The 24,875-nt window shown below is 42.3% G+C and overlaps 1 protein-coding gene across 1 annotated transcript; it reads right to left on the reverse strand.

The window, feature by feature from the left end:
• Positions 1–234: 234 nt before the first annotated feature.
• On the reverse strand, positions 235–1,176 carry LOC126188722 (synaptic vesicle membrane protein VAT-1 homolog). Its single transcript, XM_049930330.1, has one exon. It carries the CDS (start codon positions 1,159–1,161, stop codon positions 235–237), a length of 927 nt encoding a protein of 308 aa, XP_049786287.1. The 5' UTR covers positions 1,162–1,176.
• Between the last annotated feature and the right edge of the window lie 23,699 nt (positions 1,177–24,875).

The following is a 24,875-nucleotide window of genomic DNA, read 5'->3' on the forward strand; positions in this document are numbered from 1 at the left end:
GTCGTGTGACTAGGGCCTGAGGTTGGGGGTAGGCCGTTCGCCTGGTGCAAGTCTTTCGATTTGACGCCACTTCGGGGACTTTCGCCTCGATAGGGATGAAATGAGGATGATGAGAACAACACAAAACCCAGTCCACGAGCGGAGAAAATCTCCGCCCCATCCGGGAATCGAACCCGGGCCCTTAGGATTGACATTCTGTTGCGCTGACCGCTTTTTTTTCTTTTTTTTTATTTATTAATTTTTTTTTTTCAATACGCCAATGTTCACTCCTGCTATGCAGTAGTTTTTACTAACTACATCCGCAGATGACAACGATCCGCTATCCCATTTCGGTCGCATTAACCCCCATGATGTATATTTTGAGTATGTAGCTGTGCTGTTCGACCCTAGCAGTACCAACCTTCCGACAGGTTTAAGAATTTTTAAGCACTTCTCAAGGTCACTTCCACCATTGGTGTTTACCACGATATCAACACCTTCAGGGTAATCTTGCAATATTTCATTTTCATAGTTTTCATCATGACGGAATACCCGCTTTACGCCAAGAGAACGGAGCTTTTCGTGCTTTGATTCTGAAGCTGTTCCTACAACTTCCACATCGTCCACGGTCTGAGCAAGCTGGATGAGTGCCGTGCCGACACCACCTGCGACCGACTGAATAAATACTTTCTCCTCGTTCGCAAGGCATCCGAATTCATACAGACAGAAGTAGGCCACAACGAAGTTTAGACCAAGACTGACGGCATCTTTTAGGCTAATATCTTCCGGCAGCAGAAAGCAGTACTTGCGTTGGACGTGGACAACATGCCTAAACAGGCCACCTTGCATTTGCAGACACAGCACTTTCTGGCCCGCCTGCAGATCGGTGACTGCATTGCCCACACGTGTTACGATGCCGGAACATTCACTGAGCATGATAACCGGGAAGAGTCTGTTCCTTATTAAACCCAAGCGCAAGTAGTGGTCTGTGAGGTTTAGGCCACAGTAATGGACTTCAACCTCGACGTGGTCGTCGCAAATAGCTTTCTGCAATGGCGCCTCTGTTACCTTTATTCTGCTGATACTGCCATGCGCTGTTAGTGTGACTGACGGTACCGGACGCGTGAGGTCAGTTGAACGAATCACACTAGGCGCGGTAAACTGCAGGGGAAGCAGTTCCATGGCTACCGGTAACCACAGTGGAACTGTGCACTAAGACGCAACTGCACTTACCGCTCAGCTACTGGGGACGGACCATGAATAAATTAAGCTGTGCAGACACGTAAGAGGTTATAATAAATCTTGGCAAAGGTCGAAGTACAACTTTGTATTAGAGTGAATCTGTTCGTTGAGATTATCATGTCTGCTGCTGTTTAAGTATCTGTAGATATCAATTTCACCCAAATTATCTATGACATGTCCTTTAGGTTCAACGTGCGATATAGTAAGAGAATTCTCAGTCGCGCTTTAAATATGTTTATTTTCAGGAAGGTGACAACCCATGCCTGTGGAATTTTTGTTGCACTATTCTTTAAATATTTTAGAATCCTGTTTGTCCTACGTAACAGCAACTACATGACCCACATATAGTCTGATGATCTCTTATCTTAAAAATATATTTTTTTTACCACCAACTGAAGTACGTAAAATAAATTTAAGATTTCTACTTGTCTGGAAACCCGATTTGCGTTGCAGTGCAGCGTCATTACTTAATTTAACTTTGGTTTAGAGCGTGACTTCAACCTAATGTCCTATGGTGGTTTTATTTTTAATGGCTGCATATATTCCCGGCGGAAACTTTGTGACAGGGAGAATTTTCCCCGGCGATGATTGGAAGTTGAGATTATGTGCAGCCACAATTTGGCATTTGTTTGAAGGTCCACCTACGATAGGTGTTTGCCTACTAGTTGTTTGGGTAAGGACATTTCACATACACCTATTGGTTAAGAGCCCGAATCCGTAGTAGTCTATAGCGACTTCTACCGTGCAAGACTTCGGAAAAATAAAGTGTGTTACAATTGTGGCACGCATGTCCGATGGAAAATTGCATCTTACTTCCTAATACCACATGAACTGCAACGACGTCTGATATGTTTCACTCATCTTTTCCTGAAGTTCATTTCGAGACATATTTATTCCTGGTATATAGCAATTAATATGAACATGTAATGGCGACGAGTTTTACTCCACGTGGAGCAGAGTGTTTCAGAATATATATTTAATTGGATATTTTTTTTCTTGATCTGATGTTTCAAATCCGTAGGACAGTATTTTTAGGCTTACTCTATTGACATTTTGTGATTTTAAATCAAATGGTTCAAATGGCCCTAAGCACTATGGGACTTAACATCTGAGGTCATCAGTCCCCTAGAACTTACAACTACTTAAACCTAACTAACCTAAGGACGTCACACACAGCCATGCCCGAAGCAGGATTCGAACCTGCGACAGTAGCGGTCGCTCCGTTCCATACTGAATCGCGTAGAACCGCTCGGCCACAACGGCCGGCTGTGATTTTAATATCCTGCTATTTCCGCACTCATACTCCTGCTGTCCTCCCCCCATGAACCATGGACCTTGCCGTTGGTGGGGAGGCTTGCGTGCCTCAACGATACAGATAGCCGTACCGTAGGTGCAACCACAACGGAGGGGTATCTGTTGAGAGGCCAGACAAACGTGTGGTTCCTGAAGATGGGCAGCAGCCTTTTCATTAGTTGCAGGGGCAACAGTCTGGATGATTGACTGATCTGGCCTTGTAACATTAACCAAAACGGCCTTGCTGTTGTGGTACTGCGAACGGCTGAAAGCAAGGGGAAACTACAGCCGTAATTTTTCCCGAGGGCATGCAGCTTTATTGTATGGTTAAATGATGATGGGGTCCTCTTGGGTAAAATATTCCGGAGGTAAAATAGTCCCCCATTCGGATCTCCGGGCGGGGACTACTCAAGAGGACGTCGTTATCAGGAGAAAGAAAACTGGAATTCTACGGATTGGAGCGTGGAATGTCAGATCCCTTAATCGGGCAGGTAGGTTAGAAAATTTAAAAAGGGAAATGAATAGGTTAAAGTTACATATAGTGGGAATTAGTGAAGTTCGGTGGCAGGAGGAACAAGACTTCTGGTCAGGTGAATACAGGGTTATAAAAACAAAATCAAATAGAGGTAATGCAGGAGTAGGTTTAATAATGAATAAAAAAAATAGGAGTGCGCGTAAGCTACTACAGACAACATAGTGAGCGTATTATAGTGGCTAAGATAGACACGAAGCCCATGCCTACTACAGTAGTAGAAGTTTATATGCCAACTAGCTCTGCAGATGATGAAGAAATTGAAGAAATGTATGATGAGATAAAAGAAATTATTCAGGTAGTGAAGGGAGACGAAAATTTCATAGTCATGGGTGACTGGAATTCGACAGTAGGAAAGGGGAGAGAAGGAAACACTGTAGGTGAATATGGACTGGGGCTAAGAAATGAAAGAGGAAGCCGCCTGCTAGAATTTTGCACAGAGCATAACTTAATCATAGCTAACACTTGGTTCAAAAATCATAAAAGAATGTTGTATACATGGAAGAATCCTGGAGATACTAAAAGGTATCAGATAGATTATATAATGGTAAGACAGAGATTTAGGAACCAGGCTTTAAACTGTAGGACATTTCCAGGGGCAGATGTGGACTCTGACCACAATCTATTGGTTATGAACTGTAGATTAAAACTGAAGAAATTGCAAAAAGGTGGGAATTTAAGAAGATGGGACCTGGATAAACTGACTAAACCAGAGGTTGTATAGAGTTTCAGGGAAAGCATAAGGGAACAATTGACAGGAATGGGGGAAAGAAATACAGTTGAAGAAGAATGGGTAGCTCTGAGGGATGAAGTAGTGAAGGCAGCAGAGGATCAAGCAGGTAAAAAGACGAGGGCTAATAGAAATCCTTGGGTAACAGAAGAAATATTGAATTTAATTGGTGAAAGGAGAAAATATAAAAATGCAGTAAATGAAGCAGGCAAAAAGGAATACAAACGTCTCAAAAATGAGATCGACAGGAAGTGCAAAATGACTAAGCAGGCATGGCTAGAGGACAAATGTAAGGATGTAGAGGCTTATCTCACTAGGGGTAAGATAGATATTGCCTACAGGAAAATTAAAGAGACCTTTGGAGAAAAGAGAGCCACTTGTATGAATATCAAGAGCTCAGATGGAAACCCAGTTCTTAGCAAAGAAGGGAAAGCAGAAAGGTGGAAGGAGTATATAGAGGGTCCATACAAGGGCGATGTACTTGAGGACAATATTATGGAAATGGAAGAGGATGTAGATGAAGATGAAATGGGAGATACGATACTGCGTGAAGAGTTTGACAGAGCACTGAAAGACCTGAGTCGAAACAAGGCCGCGGGAGTAGACAACATTCCATTAGAACTACTGACGGCCTTGGCAGAACCAGTCCTGACAAAACTCTACCATCTGGTGAGCAAGATGTACGAGGCAGTCGAAATACCCTCAGACTTCAAGAAGAATATAATAATTCCAATCACAAAGAAAGCGGGTGTTGACAGATGTGAAAATTACCGAACTATCAGTTTAATAAGTCACAGTTGCAAAATACTAACGCGAATTATTTACAGACGAATGGGAAAACTGGTAGAAGCCGTCCTCGGGGAAGATCAGTTTGGATTCCGTAGAAATGCTGGAACACGTGAGGCAATACTGACCTTACGACTTATCTTAGAAGAAAGATTAAGGAAAGGCAAACCTACGTTTCTAGCACTTGTAGACTTAGAGAAAGCTTTTGACAATGTTGACTGGAATACTCTCTTTCAAATTCTAAAGGTGGCACGGGTAAAATACAGGGAGCGAAAGGCTATTTACAATTTGTACGGAAACCAGATGGCAGTTATAAGAGTCGAGGGGCATGAAAGGGAAGCAGTGGTTGGGAAGGGAGTGAGACAGGGTTGTAGCCTCTCCCCAATGCTATTCAATCTGTATATTGAACAAGCAGTAAAGGAAACAAAAGGAAAGTTCGGAGTAGGTATTAAAATCCATGGAGAAGAGATAAAAACTTTAAGGTTCCCCGACGACATTGTAATTCTGTCATAGACAGCAAAGTACTTGGAAGAGCAGTTGAACGGAATAAACAGTGTCTTGAAAGGAGGATATAAGATGAACATCAACAAAAGCAAAGCAAGGATAATGGAATGTAGTCGAATTAAGTCGGGTGATGCTGAGGGAATTAGATTAGGATATGAGACACTTAAAGTAGTAAAGGAGTTTTGCTATTTGGGGAGCAAAATAACTAATGATGGTCGAAGTAGAGAGGATATAAAATGTAACTGCCAATGGCAATGAAAGCGTTTCTGAAGAAGAGAAATTTGTTAACATAGAGTATAGATTTAAGTGTCAGGAAGTCGTTTCTGAAAGTATTTGTATGGAGTGTAGCCATGTATGGAAGTGAAACATGGACAATAAATAGTTTGGACAAGAAGAGAATAGAAGCTTTCGAAATGTGGTGCTACAGAAGAATGTTGAAGATTAGGTGGGTAGATCACATAACTAATGAGGAGGTATTGAATAGGATTGGGGAGAAGAGAAGTTTGTGGCACAACTTGACAAGAAGAAGGGACCGGTTGGTAGGACATGTTCTGATTCATCAGGGAGGGCAGCGTGTAGGGTAAAAATCGTAGAGGGAGACCAAGAGATGAATACACTAATCAGATTCAGAAGGATGTAGGTTGCAGTAGGTACTGGGAGATGAAGGAACTTGCACAGGATAGATTAGCATGGAGAGCTGCATCAAACCAGTTTCAGGACTGAAGACCACAACAACAACAACTCCTGCTGTGTTTGCAGAGTCACTTACATTGAAATGGTTTTGTTACGTTGCATATTCCTGTATTACCACAGCAAATGTTAGTGTTGATTTGATATCGTTTGATGATAAAGTACACCATTCTTACGACTAGTAGTCAATGCTCTACCCATGTCTCTGGATGCATTGCACTACCGACTTAGATCGTATGATCATTATGTACCGTTTTTAATGTTTCTTTTATTGTATTATTAAAACAGCTTATCACACTGTATTATTTCTCTGCCTTTCAACGGGTATATCGATGGTTTCTTATGAATCAATGTCTTATAATCTACAAAGATCTTTGGTGCCGGTATGAGGCCAGAGTGATGTAGACGTCGGCACACGAGACGAATTACATACGTGGCGCTCTACGAGATTTGTGACGTCGCTTCGTGCCACTTCACGTGGAGGATCCATTTTGTCACGTGAAACACAAAATGATTTCTGCGATATTTCGGCAACGTGTCGCATAAAGTAGAACCAACAGAAACAAAGAACGCTCCCTACGTCACAAGCAGAAAGCCTGAGGCTCGCAGAAATCCAAACGCCGTATTGTCTTGTTCAGTAAAGACCCATATTCGCTGGGTTTTATGTTGTACCTTGCACGCTATGAATATATGCTGTTTATAAGCTCACTGAATGTCTCGAGAACGAATAGTTTGGTACGATATGTTCTAATAAAACTCCGGGAAACTTCGTATTGGTGGTTAAGGAATTTTTGTGTTTAGTTATCATCACGTTGTAACTCGCGTCTTATCAGAGTAAGCCGTTTTAAGGCAACGGCATGTTAAAGATTCATAAAAAAAATTGTCGTTATCCTTGGGATTTGTTATAAATAAATGTAAGTTAATAACATAATGGCAATTAAAGCCTATAGATGACTAAGATAAAATCCTATTATAACGGAGCTACAACCTAGCGTATGATGGCAAACATCTGGTTTCTGTTACAAACGAGGGTCTTGAACCCCTAAGGATGCTGCTAGAAGGCCGAAACCGACAAGAATGACAAGGTAGTGAAGGATTTGCGATTCTGCTTGTAACCTCCCCCTCACTTATCGACCTTAATGACAGTGAAAAATTAAACCGCGTGTACCTAATGGAGATTTGGGAAAAGCAATCGTCACCGAGGTTGATTTGTCAGTAAAGAGGGAGGAAAGGGTTACATCTAAATGAAAGGAAAAATGCTAATGAAACTGGTGAAAATTAATTTTGAAAAGGGGTAGAGTTAATAAAGAAAGTAAATGTGCGGCTGTTACGTTAACAGTTAACTAGCGGTAATTAAATGTTTGAGATTTGGGGGAAATTACGGTCGCCAGTCCTAAGGACAATTACTATAGTAGCTGAAAAAGAAAGGTTATTACACATATAATTAGCACTAGAAGCGTGGCAACTGAAGGTTGACACGTGTAGTGTGAAAACTGAAAGTTTGTCAGAAGTAATAAATTTCGCTACACTCTGACTTAATTTAGCAAAAGAATTAATAAAACCGGAAAATCGAAAGTTAATTTAGTGACTGAAGTTAATAGTGAGCTTTCTTTCTGAAGCACATCGAAATTCAGTAAAGTACGGTTAGTCTTGGACTACCTCAACAATCATTTCAAAAGCTACTTGAATCTACGCAATTTAGAGATAATAGATTTAACTTTGAACTTGAATTAAATGATTCTGAACAATTAACAATAGTAAAATTTAGTACGTACCAAGCTGAGCTGCAGTCACAGGTAAGCTAAAATCGGTAACAAAACTCGCACTCTTAATTTGTGCTTGTGAAATCTAAATATTGTAGCCATATATGAATACCTTAACTGAACTTTGAAATTAAAGCTGTGAAATCAAATAATGCTGGCGTTTGAATTTCGACACTCCGGTTCATTCCGGAAAAGGAAGGGACCCTGCTTGGTAATGCAATTGGGACAATGAGCAACAAACGTTCGTGCTAAGTTGCTGTAATTTTGTGATGCAACAATTTTAAAAGTTTGAAAAGCTGAGGTCTGCCATACAGTTCTAAAACTTTGTGTGCTTCCAGTCTTCCTTGTTGGTTGATTGAAGGTTTGAAGCCATCGATCGATGAGGTGGCGACAGTCACTCATTGTCGGCCGTCGCTGTTGCAGAAGCTGGATGTTGGCGCGCCTTCTTCTCGACACGGTCACCAGACGAAACGGGCTCTTGATGTGCGCCAGCTAATGCTGCCCGTCCGCGACACCATGTCAGAAACTATCATCGCAAGTCGAGTGCAATTACATGCTGCCAAACCCCGAAAGCGCGGCAACTCGCGGGAGCTTCACACAACACACCTGCTACACTGCACCAACCCAGCCAGACTCCCTCTGCTCAGCCCACGCTCCACGCGGCAGAGTTAACACTCCCAAAGATCCTACACACTTTGATTCTTCACACGACCTATCGATGTAATCGTTCGATAGCAGTTTTCCCTAGGCAAGACCCAGCGTAAAAATACAAATAATATTTACGAAACAAACCAATTATACATCGACATAAATGCATAAATATATATATATACAAATAGTAAAACAATTACAATATGTAAAGACACAGAAATGTTATATATTCAGGTAATAAAAATAAGGAAAACAATTTTACAGTACAATAGATGGAAATAGGAGGATATGCATTTCCGGCGTTACATGCTGTTAGAGACTGCTCTTCTGTCCCCATATTTACTTCGGAGGAGACTACAATGAATACATCAAGCATTTGCTGAATGATTAAATTGGGTCTAGGCATTGACGAAAAGGAACTGCAGGCTTTAGAAGAACAAAACGTAGATGCTGAACCGCCACCAGTTGAAGATGCAGTGAAGGTGCCTCTCGAATTTCTTTCCCTGTTCCGCTGTTAAAGATTATATAACAGTCCTCTGTCCATGAGTACTGTAGTTAGGTGTCACTCTGTTCGCCATTTTATTGTAAGCAAATCATTTTTGATAACGGTTTTCTGGAATAACATTAACAATAACTATAATTATAATAATTAAGAGTCGTGTGTAGAGGCACAACGTTACAGGGCAGTGATCAGGGCGGTATAGTGTCCGCGTCTTGTTGTTGTGATCTTCAGTCTGAAGACTGGTTTGATGCAGCTCTCCACGCTACTGCCCTGTGCAAGCTTCTTCATCTCCGAGTAACTACTACAACCTACATCCTTCTAAATCTGTTTAGTGTATTCCTGCCTTTCGTCTCCCTCTATGACTTTTATTACCTTCCTCTTTCACTTCCCTCCAGTACTAAAGTGGTGATCGCTTGAAGTGTCAGAATTTGTGCTATCAATCGATCCCATTTAGTCAAGAGACAAATTTTATGTCTACCCAGTTCTATTCAGTAACTCCTCATTAGTGACGAGATCTAACGATCTAATCTTCAAAATGCTTATTTCACACTAGATTTCGGAAGGCTCTATTCCTTTTTGTCAAAAATGTTCATCGTCCATGTTCTACTTTCATACATGGCTTCATTCCAGACAAGTACTTTTAAGAAAGCCTTCCTATGTAACAAATTTCTCTTCTTCAGATACACTTTTTTGCCAGTGTCAGTCTACATTTTATAGCCTCTCTACTTCACCCATCATCAGTTATTTTGCTGTCTAAATAGCAAAACTCATCTACTATTAAAAGTACCTCATTTCCTAATCTAATTCCCTCATCATCACATGATTTAATTCGACTACATTCTAGTGGAGGGACTAGACCACCACCAGTGCATTTTGTTAGTGTGGGTTGCCTATATCAGGGGTAGGTACGCACTCAGGGGCAGACTTACTGTTCTCCTTTGATTGATACATACTTAACCTACTATTCTGTTTAGTGGTTTTCCATGTCACTTCCGTTTCCTTTTGATTGACAGGCACTTAACCTATTGTACCCCCACCCCTTCCCAGCCCCTCCCCCTTCAGGAAACCTCCCCCATCACTGCTACAGGCGCACCCTTAGGTCTGAGTTATTGTAATAGCTACTCTCATTCTAAACGATTTGATTGAGTGCTTAATTAAATTGATCAAATTAACCACTCACCCACTGGTAAAACCCATTCCCCCCTCCCCTCTCCTCCCCATAACATGGCAGGAAGTTCAAATTCCATTAGGACAATGCAACACACCTCTACTAACCTAGGAAATTGGCAGGGAAAAAGGGCACTTTGACTACCTCCAATAACCTAAGTCATCCACCTGCCAACTCCTCCTAGGAACTGGCTGGAAAAGGGCTCAGCCTGCCCTGGACATGTCTTTATTTTCATCCTTTATTTAAACAATTACAGGCAGTACCACCATCAATTGTGTTCACCCTGAGGTCCAGCATCCAACTAATGTAGTACACGGTACTACCACCAGAGGGCACCGTCTTCCATTCCGTGATGTAACCCAGGGTAGCTGCGTGGAGGGGAAAAGAAATCAGCCTCCACTGTGCTGTTGAAGGGAGGAAGGAGTGTACTTCATTTATTTTGAAACAATTTATTTAGGGATGGATTTGAAGAGATAGTACATTTATTACACTGATACAAAACACATGCTCTGACATGCTTGGGATCACACCACACAGCCTGCAGACCTGTAAACTACTCTTAAATTACTGAAATAATGCTCTGGAGACAAGCAACTAACTCCTAAATTACCGAAATAATATCAGTAAACAGCACACAGACTTGCAAACGCCTCTAAATAATGCAGTACACTGATGTGCAAACACGAAATCAGTTTGTAAAGTGTCCAAATAATGCACAGAACAGAATACAAACCTGCTCGCAAAACAATGCAACATACATGCAAACAACATGTGCAGGCTCCACCCGCCACCCCTGTCTACTGGACCACACAAGAGGCTACCACACATGCTCATAGAAGTTGGGAATCACCGGCAGCTGCCAAACAATGCATAGATGTCCATTCTGGACCCTAAAGCATGAGGTGGCGGTATCCGTTTCGTACTTGACACCTAAGAAATTCCTCCTGAAATATGTGGTCACCTAGGCACCATTGCTGATGTGACTTGACGGGAGTGAAAATCTATTTGCAGTGCGCAAATGCTCCAAAGGATTGCGCGCGTCAACACCAACACAAGACACTTTCAGACACAGCCCAGCAAGACCTGTCACTCTCATGCCACTGTGCCTACAGCGAGCGGGTGAAAGTTGGGTCTATTTTCGGGAATACAGTTACAGTTCTTCAAGTGTTCTACTGACATCATGGAACTCCAAGGCGCGCTCACGCTGGACTTATATGCGAGACGCCTCTGGGCAGCACATGTGTTTAACATTGCTGATATATCTGCAGATACTGACATCACAGAATAGCTCACGGTGCATTGTTCCTAGCAATGTTAACAGGACATGCGATCTGCATCTAGCCATGCGCAGGTACCCATAGTAGCTGGCGTATTGCGCAAAATGTTCATCCTGCTATCAATGTATGTCTCAGAAATGTTTAACTTTCTCACCGCTAAAAGCCTGTGCACACACACAAAAACACCTTTAATCATAAAGCATTCTTGTTGTTTGGAAAGAGAGCACTCTAAGCTCAGGGGGGGGGGGGGGGGGATCAGAACAATTAAGCAAACAAAATTCGAAACACTGTCAGACACAAGAGAAAAACATGGCCGAAATTTCGGTATCCTACAGCTACAGGTATGGAGATGTCCTAATGCCACAGTGGCAGATGAGTGACGGTATCCCTGCCAGAGATGGATGGTCTGCTCCAACTTGTCTGGGACTTTCCATACATACTTTGCCTCTATCTTGTTCAAATAAATTTGTAGATGCTCCTATGTCCCGGCACAAAGGTTGCCTTCTGAATGAATAGACATTTGATTGTATTTTGTACAGATCACCATATTGCACCTACAATTAAACCTGACAAAGTGGCCTGCAGATCGTCAAATACGAAAAGACCATTAATTACACTGCTCTTCCACTGAGGACAGGAACTTGAATATTAGAGTGTGAAACAGACCTCCAACCCAGAAATATATCACCGCATACCATGTCGATGTAGTAAACATACAATTCGTATCCTGTGCCATACAAATTCAGCGTTTTTACATCATTTGTACACATAACACGAAGGCAGACAGCACTGTATACATTCGTTGCAGCGCTAGATGTCACCCCAACGGGTGACCAGAGCGCCCTCAGCAGACCAGAGTCACTCTGAGAACTGTTCTACAAATTCAGGCTCGTTCCCTCTCGGCACAAACGTATTAATGTTTCTGGTTAGGCTCTGCTTGCTTGCTTGCTTTTTCTACATCCATCTCCAGACTCTGGAATTACAAGAACACATGTATTTTCGCATTGTTTGCCATAATATTATACCATTTTTGCAGTACTTCTCGATATCAAGCACACAGCAGTATCCAACCAATCGCGTGTGCAACATAATTCCCAAGATATAGACTGGAAATTATTTCTCTACAAACCCAAAACTTTAGATAGGTGGGGCATGCTGTGAACCACTGACTTACTAGAAACTTGTCACGTCTGTGAATACACTAACGCAGAAACTCGAAAAAAATAGCAAAACTGATATTTCCACTCGCTAGTACCAATGTCGGTGATGTAGCACATTCCAAATCATTCCTATCATTTACAAGGTCAACTAAGGTGTTTCTCATGTCCAGAGAACCAGCAGAAGTGTCCTTCACATGCTAGATGTACACACCACAATCGATCTTCTCTCATCTAAATAAAGATGGGAAATGTGCAGAAACAGCCAACCATACAATTTACATGGGAGGGTACAACGGTCCAGCACAAACACACCCCCATATTCAATATTCTCAAATTTCCACACGATCATGAAACCTATCCACTACATACTAAGTATTAGTTCGTTATTCGGTCGTCTACAGGACTAGACAGTTAATTCAAATACATTCCTACACTCCAACAGGCCTCTCCATTTCGACAGTTCCTACCGTTAATGGGAAACGTGAATCATCCCCGCACAGGTCACTGGCGCTGCATGCCAAGCACACACATGTAGAATCTTCACCCTAAGAAATCGATCACACAAATATTTTATCCCTCTGGTTATAAGTAAATGTTAAGATCGCGCTCTCAGTTAGACGACATTCGACAATAAACGAAATATCAGAAATACACCCTGTTGACGGCTGTGGCTCCGGAAACAGAAATATCAGTATCATTCTTATGATTTGATGTACTCTTCCCCTTACTATCACAGTACTCGACGTCAAATCCATACCTTTCTTACGAATGGACATAGTCACTTCCTTTGCACATGTCAGAACACAAACACATACCTTACAAGTCTGATGCTCACCCCTACTACTGAGTATAATACTTCGTCAGTAACTGTTCGCTGGTGCTACGAAGTAATACTGACGGAAAATCAACGATGGGTGTACATGTTTCATAAGTTTCTCTTCCAAGTGCAACCACTGTGTTTTAGAAAGAGAGATTCAATCGTCTTACAAACTTCCAGATGTTGGAAAAGCCCGAGCCCAACAACTACTGTATGTTACTGTCACAAGCGGTCTTGTTTCTACATGTGCACGCAAGTATCCATGTTAAAAGCTACATCAGCTTTTCAAATCCACATATGGCATTAACAATGAATCACATGGTTTTTCCAGACAAATGCCAAGACAGTGATCGCCGGAGTGTATATTATGAGACCAGCAGTCTGGTTACACATAGCTCACGATGCAACTTCCTCGTAAAATCGCTGAATCCTGAAAGAGATTGGGCTAAGGAACGTATTATGAAACTGCTATTTGCAACCCCCTCACGCCGCTGCCACTAGATATATCTCCAGTATTTGTAACGTATTCTGTCTCAATACCATGTCAGAGGTTCTGTGATATATCCACTGAATTATAGGGGATGACTGATTGAGAAGGATCACAGACAGTAGTAGATGGTGTGCTGACTGAGGTCGTAAGAAATGTACACTGGCTTTTCAGATCCCTAGTGCTACACTACCCGCTAGAAATGATGTCTATGATTCGGAATCAAGTCTTCCCATTCAACCACATACTTGCGTTGGCTTCTATGGAGAAGTCCTCTAATGATTACAGCCACAATTGAATCAAATTTCTGGCTCTCTCATATCTCGAAACGAGTCACCTTACAACCACTAGGGAATCATATTTCTGGCACTCTCATACCTTGAAACAAGTCACTTTTCTCGAACCTATCTGCTACAGTAAAATTCCCACCTTGTTTTAGGTAGCCCCTGTGCATCCTGCAACTGCACCCTCAGACTCTGCGCTACCATCACTGCAGCTTTGCCCACGTGATTATTCCAATGTTCGAGGTGCATTCAAGTTCTAAGGCCTCCGATTTTTTTTCTCCGGACTGGAAAGAGATAGAAACATGCGCATTGTTTCAAAATGAGACCGAGTTCATTGTCAATATGTCCCAGAGATGGCAGCACCATACGGCAGATGGAATTTTACTGCCAGCGGCGAGAATGAGAACTGTTTTAAATACTTAAAGTGGGGACGTTTTCCTTACTTGAACAGCGTGCAATCATTCGTTTTCTGAATTTTCGTGGTGTGAAACCAATTGAAATTCATCGACAGTTGAAAGAGACATGTGGTGATGGAGTTACGGATGTGTCGAAGGTGCGTTCATGGGTGCGATAGTTTAATGAAGGCAGAACACCGTGTGACCACAAACTGAAACAGCCTCGGGCTTGCACAAGCCGGTCTGACGACATCATTGAGAAAGTGGAGAGAATTGTTTTGGGGGATCGCCGAATGAGTGTTGAACAGATCGCCTCCAGAGTTAGCATTTCTGTGGGTTCTGTGCACACAATCCTGCATGACGACCTGAAAATGCGAAAAGTGTTCTCCAGGGGGGTGCCACGAATGCTGACGGACGACCACATGGCTGCCCATGTGGCATGTTGCCAACCAATGTTGATGCGCAACGACAGCATGAATGGGACTTTCGTTTTGTCGGTTGTGACAATTGATGACGTGTATGCTATTTTTCAATCCAGAAACAAAGCGCCAGTCAGCTCAATGGAAGCACACAGATTCACCGCCACCAAAAAAATTTCGGGTAAACGCCAGTGCTGAAAAAATGATGGTGTCCATGTTCAGGGACAGCGAGGGCGTAATCCTTACCCATTGCGTTCCAAAGGGCACTACGGTAACAGGTGCATCCTACGAAAATGTTTTGAAGAACACATTCCTTCCTGCACTGCAACCAAAACGTCCGGGAAGGGCTGCGTGTGTGCTGTTTCACCAAGACAACGCAACCGCAAATCGAGCTAACGTTACGCAACAGTTTCTTCGTGATAAAAACTTTGAAGTGATTCCTCATGCTCCCTACTCACCTGACCTGGCTCCTAGTGACTTTTGGCTTTTTCCAACAATGAAAGACACTCTCCGTGGCCGCACATTCACCAGCCGTGCTGTTATTGCCTCAGCGATTTTCCAGTGGTCAAAACAGACTCCTAAAGAAGCATTCGCCGCTGCCATGGAATCTGGTATCATGGCGTCAGCGTTGTGAAAAATGTGTACGTCTGCACGGCGATTACGTCGAGAAGTAACGCGAGTTTCATCGATTTTGGGTGAGTAGTTAATTGGAAAAGAAATCGGAGGCCTTAGAACTTGAATGCACCTCGTAAGTCAGAACTGAATAGGGGTCAGATGAAACCATATCTACCACTACCTGCAATACGTGTAGAAATAGGCAAAACTGAGTTACTGTGACAGAACTGTGTTTTGACCATTCAGCGGAAATGAAGCCTACTCCTGCAACACAAGTTAGTATGAAAGACAGTGCAGGAACTGGAGGAAGGACGTGGATTTTGCTACTGCATTGTGGTGCTTCTCCAAACTACAAACAGGTACTATAGATCCACGCACCTCAGGGCCCATTAACATCTATCACCCCAGCATTCTATCAGCGATATTCTATTCCATCCAGCAAAGAAAAATTACGAACTATAAAAGCTACACTAACTTCATCCGGCAGAGAACTCGATAAGATTTTTAACGCATTTCTCTCCTCCCATATATCGAAAACAAATAGCCAATGTATGCCGGCATTGAGCACGTGTGATGATCCAATTAAATATACAGGAGTCGATCCACTCCACAGACCTGTTTAAAGTTTCATCACCTGTACTGTAGGAGGATGACTGTATCCCACAGACCATACAGTAAGTCACAATAGACGCTCCCTGTGACCCCGTGTCGTCAGGTTCTAAACTGACATTAGCACATTCTGATCCATTGCCTCTCACAGAAAACTAGACGTTACACACTGGATGATTTTAAATAAAAGACAGTTACAACATAAGGAAACTGGAAGAGTTTGGCAGCATTGTGGAGAGTTTCCAAACTGATGTCCGAAAGTGATTTAAACTCATCTCTCACAGTGATGGAATACCTTATGGCTCTGTGTTCCGTTTCGACTGACTCCTCATGTTGCACTCATGTACGTGATCACTGTTTCAGTGCTACCCATTCCCAGAAAGTGTTGCTCCTGCACCAAAACTCCTTCTTCAACTCAAACAAGCGATGCCAGTCACTCTTTATGTGGTAACTAACAGCGTACCAGTGGACAGATGAGGTGGTAAGAACACCATCAATGTACTCTAATAATAAGCATCACAGTTGATAGTGCAAATAACTTTATCAATTTTACAGTAATTTCAACAACGAGCAATGCTGCGACAGCTAAACTGTCCCTCTCTCTACTTTGTGTGTATCATTACAAATGTAGATATATGATTGTGCAGTACGTCCATTCATTGATAATTGTCGAACACATGTATCATCAAAGGATACCAGACCATGCTCCACATATTTCTAACACCTCAAGCATATTGCTTAATTTACGATCAATCTCTATGCTGAAGGGGCTCACAGAGCATTCTCACAGAATAAAATTAGAGACTGAAATACCCCTCACATTGTCATTGACCAACCTGCATCACAGTTACTGATATAATCTGCAACCGACCAGAAGTAGACTGATACATTGCACGTCTCGTGAATGAATGGAGCTAGCCAAGTCATCGCCCATCCAAGTACACAAGATTTCTCCAGATGCACCCATGTCAAGGAGGTCAGCACCCACTTATCGGTGTATAGTAACGGATTTGAAAGTGTTGTGATGTAATAGCAGATGGTTAAGAAGAACAAGAAACGAGTGACATTAATGCATGCTGGAGCTGCAGATGGATGGAGTTTGAAGCATTTTACGTAAATCAACAACGCTATCACCTCTAAAGTATTGTTCTAGAGTCTAGTATCAGTACCTGGAAGGTATTGGTAAGAGAGAACATAAACACAGGCACTCCTAGGGCTACAACATTCCACACTTAAAACAGGCTATAATGTTAGATCACTTGAGTTTCCTATCTGTCAGTCATGTGGAATGCAGCGCTTTTAATATACCAATAAAAGAAATATATTTCTAGCACATAACATACATACTTCTTGCAGGTTTCTCTACCATGAATTATAATATCGAACCGTAAAACGAGAAAACTACTACCTTAAAACAGTGGCTCTGTGTGATCCATGCACAATATAGCTTTCCAGAGGTGTATAGCGTGCACTGTCCACATCCGATCACAGTTTAGAAATTACACAATGCCCACATCAGTCCTATATAAAATGATCGTTAGTAACGCAGACTACCTCTTACAAGGAAACAGATAAACGCATAGCAGTGGCGTCCAACATGTGAAATTACAAGTCATCTCACCACTAACTTTGCGAACAGCACATCTGTCAAGCAGATGCATACACAGGGGATTGCAGTATCTCACAGACACCTGTCGCTAACTTAGTTATGAAACTGAACTATCGATTTTACTCTTAAGATGTGACAGAGGAATGGAGTACATTGCATGAATCTTCGGTTTAGAGGAATGTGTCACGTTTCATCACATGTGAGATGGAAGTTCTCTGAAGACCGAGAGGTTTACTGTTAACGATCGCTAGTAGACACTGCTCTAAGACCCACACAGAACAAGCACTTGTATATGAGTTGCACGCAGGCTATGTTACACATCTCATGCATCCTGAAGGAACATCAGGAAAAAAATGGTCAAATGACATGCAGAAACACCCCCCCTCACCCCCACTCTCTCTCTAGAATGCATCATCAGTCTACCATTAAATTGCACCTTGTTACAGCTCCACCTCAACCAACCAATCCATCCACTCTACGTCGTGCATGTGAGTTTAGAGGCAGATGGTTCTCTGTCTTCCAGAAAAGTGTTAAATACAGTAGTCAACTCGCTTGCCTCACTGTTACCTTAATAGACTTACAGTAGAATGCTGTTTCGATGGAGAAAAAGTGACTGTTCTTCTGGTTCCCTTTGCTTACATGTCGATGTTTTCTTGGATACCTCTTGCTGTCACACGCTTGTTCTCATGTACGAATTGTTCTGCATCAGGCAGAAGACATGCAGGTACTTCATCAATTTCCCCACATTTCAGAGTATATTCCAATAATATATACATGTTTTCCGCAATTCTATAGACTTTTTTATGTCAATTCTACCCGTACGATCATGACATAATTTCTCGTTCTGGGTTTAAAATTGCTTGTAAATGTAGTACAGCTGCCAACAATTAGCGCAAATGCACCGATTGGGAGGCATAGCATAGCACTGTACTCGATTGTATCCAGTCGCCTCCACATTTGGAGAGCATCTGCTCTGTTTTCTGTATATCCGTGTAAGTGCATGTGTCATGGATGGCCCCCGATGGGTGTTTATGACCGCTGACTTTGCAGGGTAATATCTAGTGCTCTGAAAAGTGTATATGGCACTTCCTGTCTTCATGGTGTATGTATGATTGATGAAAAAAGGCTGATTTTTTATGGTGCATGATACAAATTGTATGTTTACTACATCGACATGGTATGCGGTGATATGTTGCGTGTTTGGAGATCTGTTTCGCGCTCTAATAGTCAAGCTCCTGTGCTCTGTGGGAATGCAGTGTAATTGAATAAAACTCTTTCTGTATTTGATGACCTGTAGGCCACTTGGAGGGGTTTAACTGTCAGTGCAATATGGTGATCTGTACAAAATACAATCATAATGCTCTATACATTCGTAAGACATCCTTTGTGCTGGAACAAAGGAATATCTACAAACCGATTCGAACAAGATGGAGGCAAGGTATGGTCAGAAAGTCCCAGACAAGTTGAAGCAAACCATCCATCTCTGCTGGGGATGCCATTACTCATCTGCCACTGCGCATTAGGAAATCTCCAGACCTGTACTTGTAGGATACCGAAAATTCTGGCCATGTTTTTCCCTTCTATAAGTCAGTGCTTTTGATTCTGTTTGCATAATTGTTCTGATTTCCCCCCTCCTCGTCTGTGATTAGAGAGTGCTCTCTTTAACGGTGTTTTCACAAGTGTGCACAGGCTTTTAGCAGTGACAATGTTTAACGTTTCTGAGACGTATATTGATGACAGGAAGAACATTTAGCATGATGCATCAGCTACGCAGGGTACGTGTGCACAGCTAGATGCAGTTTGCATGTCCCATTAGCATCACTAGGAACAATGCACCCTGTGCTATTCTGTGATGTAAGTATCTGCAGATATCACGTCAGCAATGGTAAACGCACATGCTGCCCAGAGGCATCTCGCATATGGCACCAGCATGAGCCTGTCTTGGAGTTCTGTGACATCTGTATAAGACTCAAAAAACTCTAACTGTATACCAGAAAATAGGCTCAACTTTCACCTGCTCTCTGTAGGTGCAGCGGCATGAGAGTGATGGCTCACACTGGCCAGTGTCCAGTGGTGGCTCGCAGCAGCGTCGCTGTGCACGTGCACTTGGAGGGTCTGTGTGCTGCAAATAGGTGTTCGCTCTAGTCTGGTCGTGTCAGCAATGGTGTCTAGGTAATCAGGTATTTTGAGAGGAATTTCCCAGGTGTCAGGTATGAAAAAGATGCCATCGCTTCATACTTGAGGGACCTGAATGGGTACCTATGCATGGTTTGGCAGCTGCCAGTGCATCCCAATTTCTGGGAGAGTGTGTGGTAGCCTCTTGTGCGGTCCAGCGGACAGGGGGCAGCGGGTTGTGCCTGCACACGTTGTTTGCGTGTGTGTTGCATTATTTTGCGAGCAGGTTTGTAGGCTATTCTATGCATTATTTGGAGTGTTTACAAACTGATTGCGTGTCTGCACATCAGTGTACTGCATTATTTAGGAGGATTTTTCATGCCTGTGTGCTGAGTAATGAAATTATTTCGGTAATTTAGGAGTTATTTGCGTGTCTGCAGAGCATTATTTCAGTAATTTAGGAGCGGTTTAGAGGTCTGTAGGCTGTGTGGTGTGACCCCAAGCATGTCAGAGCATGTGTTTTGAATCAGTGTAATATATCTAATATACCTCAAAACCCATTCCTAAATAAATTGTTCCAAAATAAATAAAGTACACTCCTTCCTCTCTCCAGCAGCCCAGTGCAAGCTTAGTCCTTTTCCCTCCAGACAGCTATCTTGGGTTATATCAGAGAAAGGATGATAGCGCCCTCTGGTGGAGGTACAATGTTCTATGTCAGTTGGATGCCGGACCTCAGGGTGAACACACATCAAGGTGGTACTGCCTCTAATTGTTTAAATAAAGACTGAAAATAAAAACTTATGCTCAGGACAGGCTGAGTCCTTTTCCAGCCAAATCCTAGGAGGAGGTGGAGGCCAGATGATTTAGGTTTTTGGAGGTAAAGTGCCCTTTTTCACTGCCACTTTTTTAGGTCAGTAGAGGTGTGTTGCATTGTCCTGATGGAATTTGATCGTCCTGCTATTTTCTGGAGAGGAGAGGAGGGGGGAATGGGGTTTACCGGTGGATGAGAGGTTAATTTGATCAATTTAATTAAGTGGCCAATAAAATTGTTAAGAGTGAGAGTAGCTATGACAATAACTCAGACCTGAAAATGTGCCTGTAGCAGAAAGGGGGGAGGTTTCCTGAGGGTGGGAGGGCTGGGAAGGGGTGATGGAACAATAGGTTAAGTGGCTATCAATCAAAAGGAAATGAGGGCGACATGGAAAACCTCTTAACAGAACAATAGGTTAAGTATGTGTCAATCAAAGGAGAACAATAGGTTTGCCCATGAGTGCACACCTGCCCCTGATGTAGGCAAGCTGCACTAACAAAATGAACTGGTGCTGGCATAGTCACACTACTCATTCTATCATCATTGTTTAGCATTTGTTGATTTTCATTTTATACCCTCCTTTTAAGACACTGTTCATTTCGTTCAACTGCTCTTCCAAGTCTCTTGCTGTGTCTGGCAGAGTGACAATGTCATTGTCAAACCTCAAAGTTTTTATTTCTTCTCACTGAACTGTAATTCCAACTCCAAATTTTTCTTCGGTTCCTTTACTGCTTGTTCAGTGCACAGACTGAATATCAACGGGGATGAGCTACAATACTATTTCACTCCCTCCTCAACCACTGTTTCCCTTTCATGGACCTCGACTCTTATAACTGCCGTCCAGTTTCTGTACAAGTTATAGCTTTTCGCTCCCTATACTTCACCTCTGCTACCTTCGGTATTTCAAAGAGATTAATCCAGTCTACATTGTCAAGAGCTTTCTGTAAGTCTACAAATTCCATAAACGTAGGTTTGCCTTTCCTTAAGCTATGTTCTAAGATGTTCACCATTTCCCGCTAAATCAACTTCGATCTCTCCACATCCTTTTTTAAATTTTTTACGGTCTGGCTGACTGATAAATGGATTGAACATTCCATGCTCTGATCCGCAGCACACCAGTTTCGTCTCTGCTGATGACGACATCCTCCTGAGTAGTCCCCACCCAGACATGCGAATGGACAAGGTGTAACTTTTTTTTGTTCACCTTTGCAGTTTCCAAAAGATTATGGGACTTTCTTTGGAAATTAATAGAAATAATTTCTGTAATGCTTAGTGTTATGTAAGTACACGTCCGTTCTGTCAGGAGTGAGTTTGTCGATTTTGTGTATGTTGATATCCTTACTCACCCTGACAATATCTTCCCTCTCCCTGTTATTACATTTTCACGGATACTGAAGTTCTTACAGACAGAATTTTCTCTTACATTTTCGTGCAAACTGTATTGTTTGGAGAGCATTCACGGCGCAAAATCACGTAAACCAGCTCGTCCAGTGTGCTGACGGCGCACTATCTCATGACTCTGGACATCAGGTCTGCGTGCACGTCAACGTTAGCTGCCTCGTCCCGCGTGAGGACGACTTTAGGAGAAGAGCAAGAGATTGCGGAGCGGGGAGGTGCGGGGCAGTGCCACTGTGGCTGTTGGAGTGAAATTGGCTGATGAGCGCTGGCGGTGGTAGCCGGTGTTTCGACGGCACGGAGTGGAGACACACGTAGTTCCTTCAGCACTGAGAGAACTTTGGGCAAATCCAAGCTAGTCACTACTGCCCTCGTGGAATTACACGCCTTACGAAAAGCTCGCTCTTGGAAATACGTAAGTGATCCGTTGGGTTCGCTTGCCTTCCTGTTCACCACCAGCGTCATAGTAGTGAGGACTGCAGAGTGAAAGTGCTTCTGACATTGCCATTACTGTACCTTTGTTGTTTGCATGTGGATGAACAGATGATCTGAGACACGACTGTGTTTAAGTAGCGCTCGTTAACCTACATGAGTGAAATCTTAGTTCGTGTATAATACCAGTCATTTCCAGTATCTAAATAAGTTGTATTGAGAATGAGATTTTCACTCTGCAGGGGAGTGTGCGCTGATATGAAACTTCCTGGCAGATTAATACTGTGTGCCGGACCGAGACTCGAACTTGGGACCTTTGCCTTTCGCGGGCAAGTGATCTACCATCTGAGCTACCCAAGGCACGACACCTCATGGCCAGTTAATGTGTCATTTGAGATAATTTTAATAAAAAGTCCTATGTTTGTTTAAACCCTGGAATAGCGTACGTGACGTCTGAGCTATATTATACCTTTTGATTCTGTTTAAGTAAATTTGGGTATTCTTAAAAGCACCATGTTGTTTATCGTGGTTCTCGTTAGGCAATTTCGGGTTTCTTACGAGTGCCGTATCTCACGTTTGGCTATTTCGTATCTTTCATTCAGCGTAAGTAAAATCTTATCCCCTTACAAGGTGACATATGTCACTTTTGGATAAATCATACTTTTGTGCAGTTAAGATAACCGCACGTTTTGTTTAAAGACTTACATGCTGCTAGAGTAAATGACCATTTTGTTAAAGGGACACACGGTTCTGTCTGTGCTTTGCAGTAATTGTTTATAGGAATCTTTGATGGGTTTAGGTCAAGGATCTGGATTAGTATGATTAATAGTTTTGTTAAAGTTGTATTCTAATGGTTTTATAAAAATTGTTTATACCAAAGAAAAATCATGAAAAGGAATTTTTTTAAAAAAAAATAGAAATTGTTTAAATAAAAAATTTGTTACCATGTTGTTAGTTGTTTGTTTGTTCCAGCACCTTACTACTTTCTTCACCCGCTGACCTGCCATTTCAAGTTCCACGTGCAATGATACAGAATTTTTAATTTTGTCTTTTTATTTAACCTACTATTATAATACATATGACACGGTGCAATCATGTTTACTCTTCCGTCACCTAGTGGCAATGTCGTCTTCGTTTCCCGGTTTTATGGAAACTCGCTTTGTAGTGTGTCATCTCATGTTACACACACACACACACACACACACACACACACACACACACACACACAACTAGTACAACTAGTACTCTCTTGTCAGTGTACTACCTTTGCACTTAGGTGGATAGGAATGGGTTGTGCTTGCACTTTTGTTTAATGTTGGTCAGTTATTATGAAGGTCACTCCAAAAGAAATGCACACTATTTTTGTAAAAATACAGTTTTCATTCTGCATGTGTGAAAGTTTTACAGTGTGTAGATAGATCCTTCCCGCTTGTTTTCAAACTTAGTTCAACCTGTTCCCGTGAGTGGCGCCATCACAGCATGTCCCCAAGATGGCTGCTGCACTTAACGTTCATCAGGAGCAACGTGATGTCATAGAATTCCTGTGCTGTGAAAACGAGATAGTGGGAAACATCCACAAGACGTTGAAAAAGGTGTACGGAGATGCTGCTGCCGATAGCAGTACATTTAGTCAGTTGGCAAACAGGTTATGTGATGAAAGCGGGCACGGCAATACTGAGGATTGTCCTCACAGCGGCAGGCCTCATACTTCACACACTCCAGACAATGTGTAGAGAGTTAACGAATTGATAACTGCTGACAGACGCATCACAGTGAACGAATTGTCACGCTACGTTGGGATAGGGGAAGGAAGTGTATGCAGAATACTAGAAGTGTTGGCATTAAAAAAGGTTAAAAAAGATTTGTGCCAGGTGGGTTCCCAGGATATTGACAGTGGCTCAGATGGACAACACTGAAACACCCGCCTTACAGTCCTGGCCTGGCTCCATGTGACTATCATCTATTTGGGAAACTGAAGGACTCTCTTCGTTGAACAAGGTTTGAAGATGATGACTCCTTTGTGCACGCTGCCAAACAGTGGCTCCAACAGGTTGGTCCAGAATTTTACCGTGCGGGTATGCCGGTGCTGGTTCCAAGATGGCGAAAGGCAATTGAAAGGGATGGAAATTATGTGGAGAAATGAAAATATTGTTCCTAAAGGACGTATCTACACACTGTAAAACTTGCAAACATGTAGAATAAAAGATGGATTTAAAAAAATGTAGTATGCATTTCTTTTGGAGTGACCCTCATACTACCTGAAAAGTTGTTTATATTGTATTTTCGTACACTGATTCGTTGGTTTTATTTCTATTTCACATTTCTGAATACGGAAATAATTCTGAAAAGCGTCATGCATACTTTGTGATCAGTAAAGTAATTCTTCACCTGCTGTTATGACTTTTCATGCGACGTAGCGAGCTTAACGATAGAACTAAGCATGGTTGTCATTATGCTTTCAGTAAAAGGGCACATTTGAAATCTCTTAAAATTTTAGTTGTACGAATAACGCACACACACACACACAGATTTCAAGCGCATCGTTCTTATGACAGCTCAAAGTAATGACCTGTGAGTAGGGCAGAATGACGCATATAACGAGAGGATCGT

Source organism: Schistocerca cancellata, chromosome 5, assembly GCF_023864275.1.
Source record: "Schistocerca cancellata isolate TAMUIC-IGC-003103 chromosome 5, iqSchCanc2.1, whole genome shotgun sequence".
Classification (NCBI taxonomy): Eukaryota; Metazoa; Arthropoda; class Insecta; order Orthoptera; family Acrididae; genus Schistocerca; species Schistocerca cancellata.

Coding starts and splice junctions, on each gene's coding strand:
- LOC126188722 (XM_049930330.1), bottom strand. CDS start 1,161: ATGGAACTGCTTCCCCTGCAGTTTACCGCGCCTAGTGTGATTCGTTCA.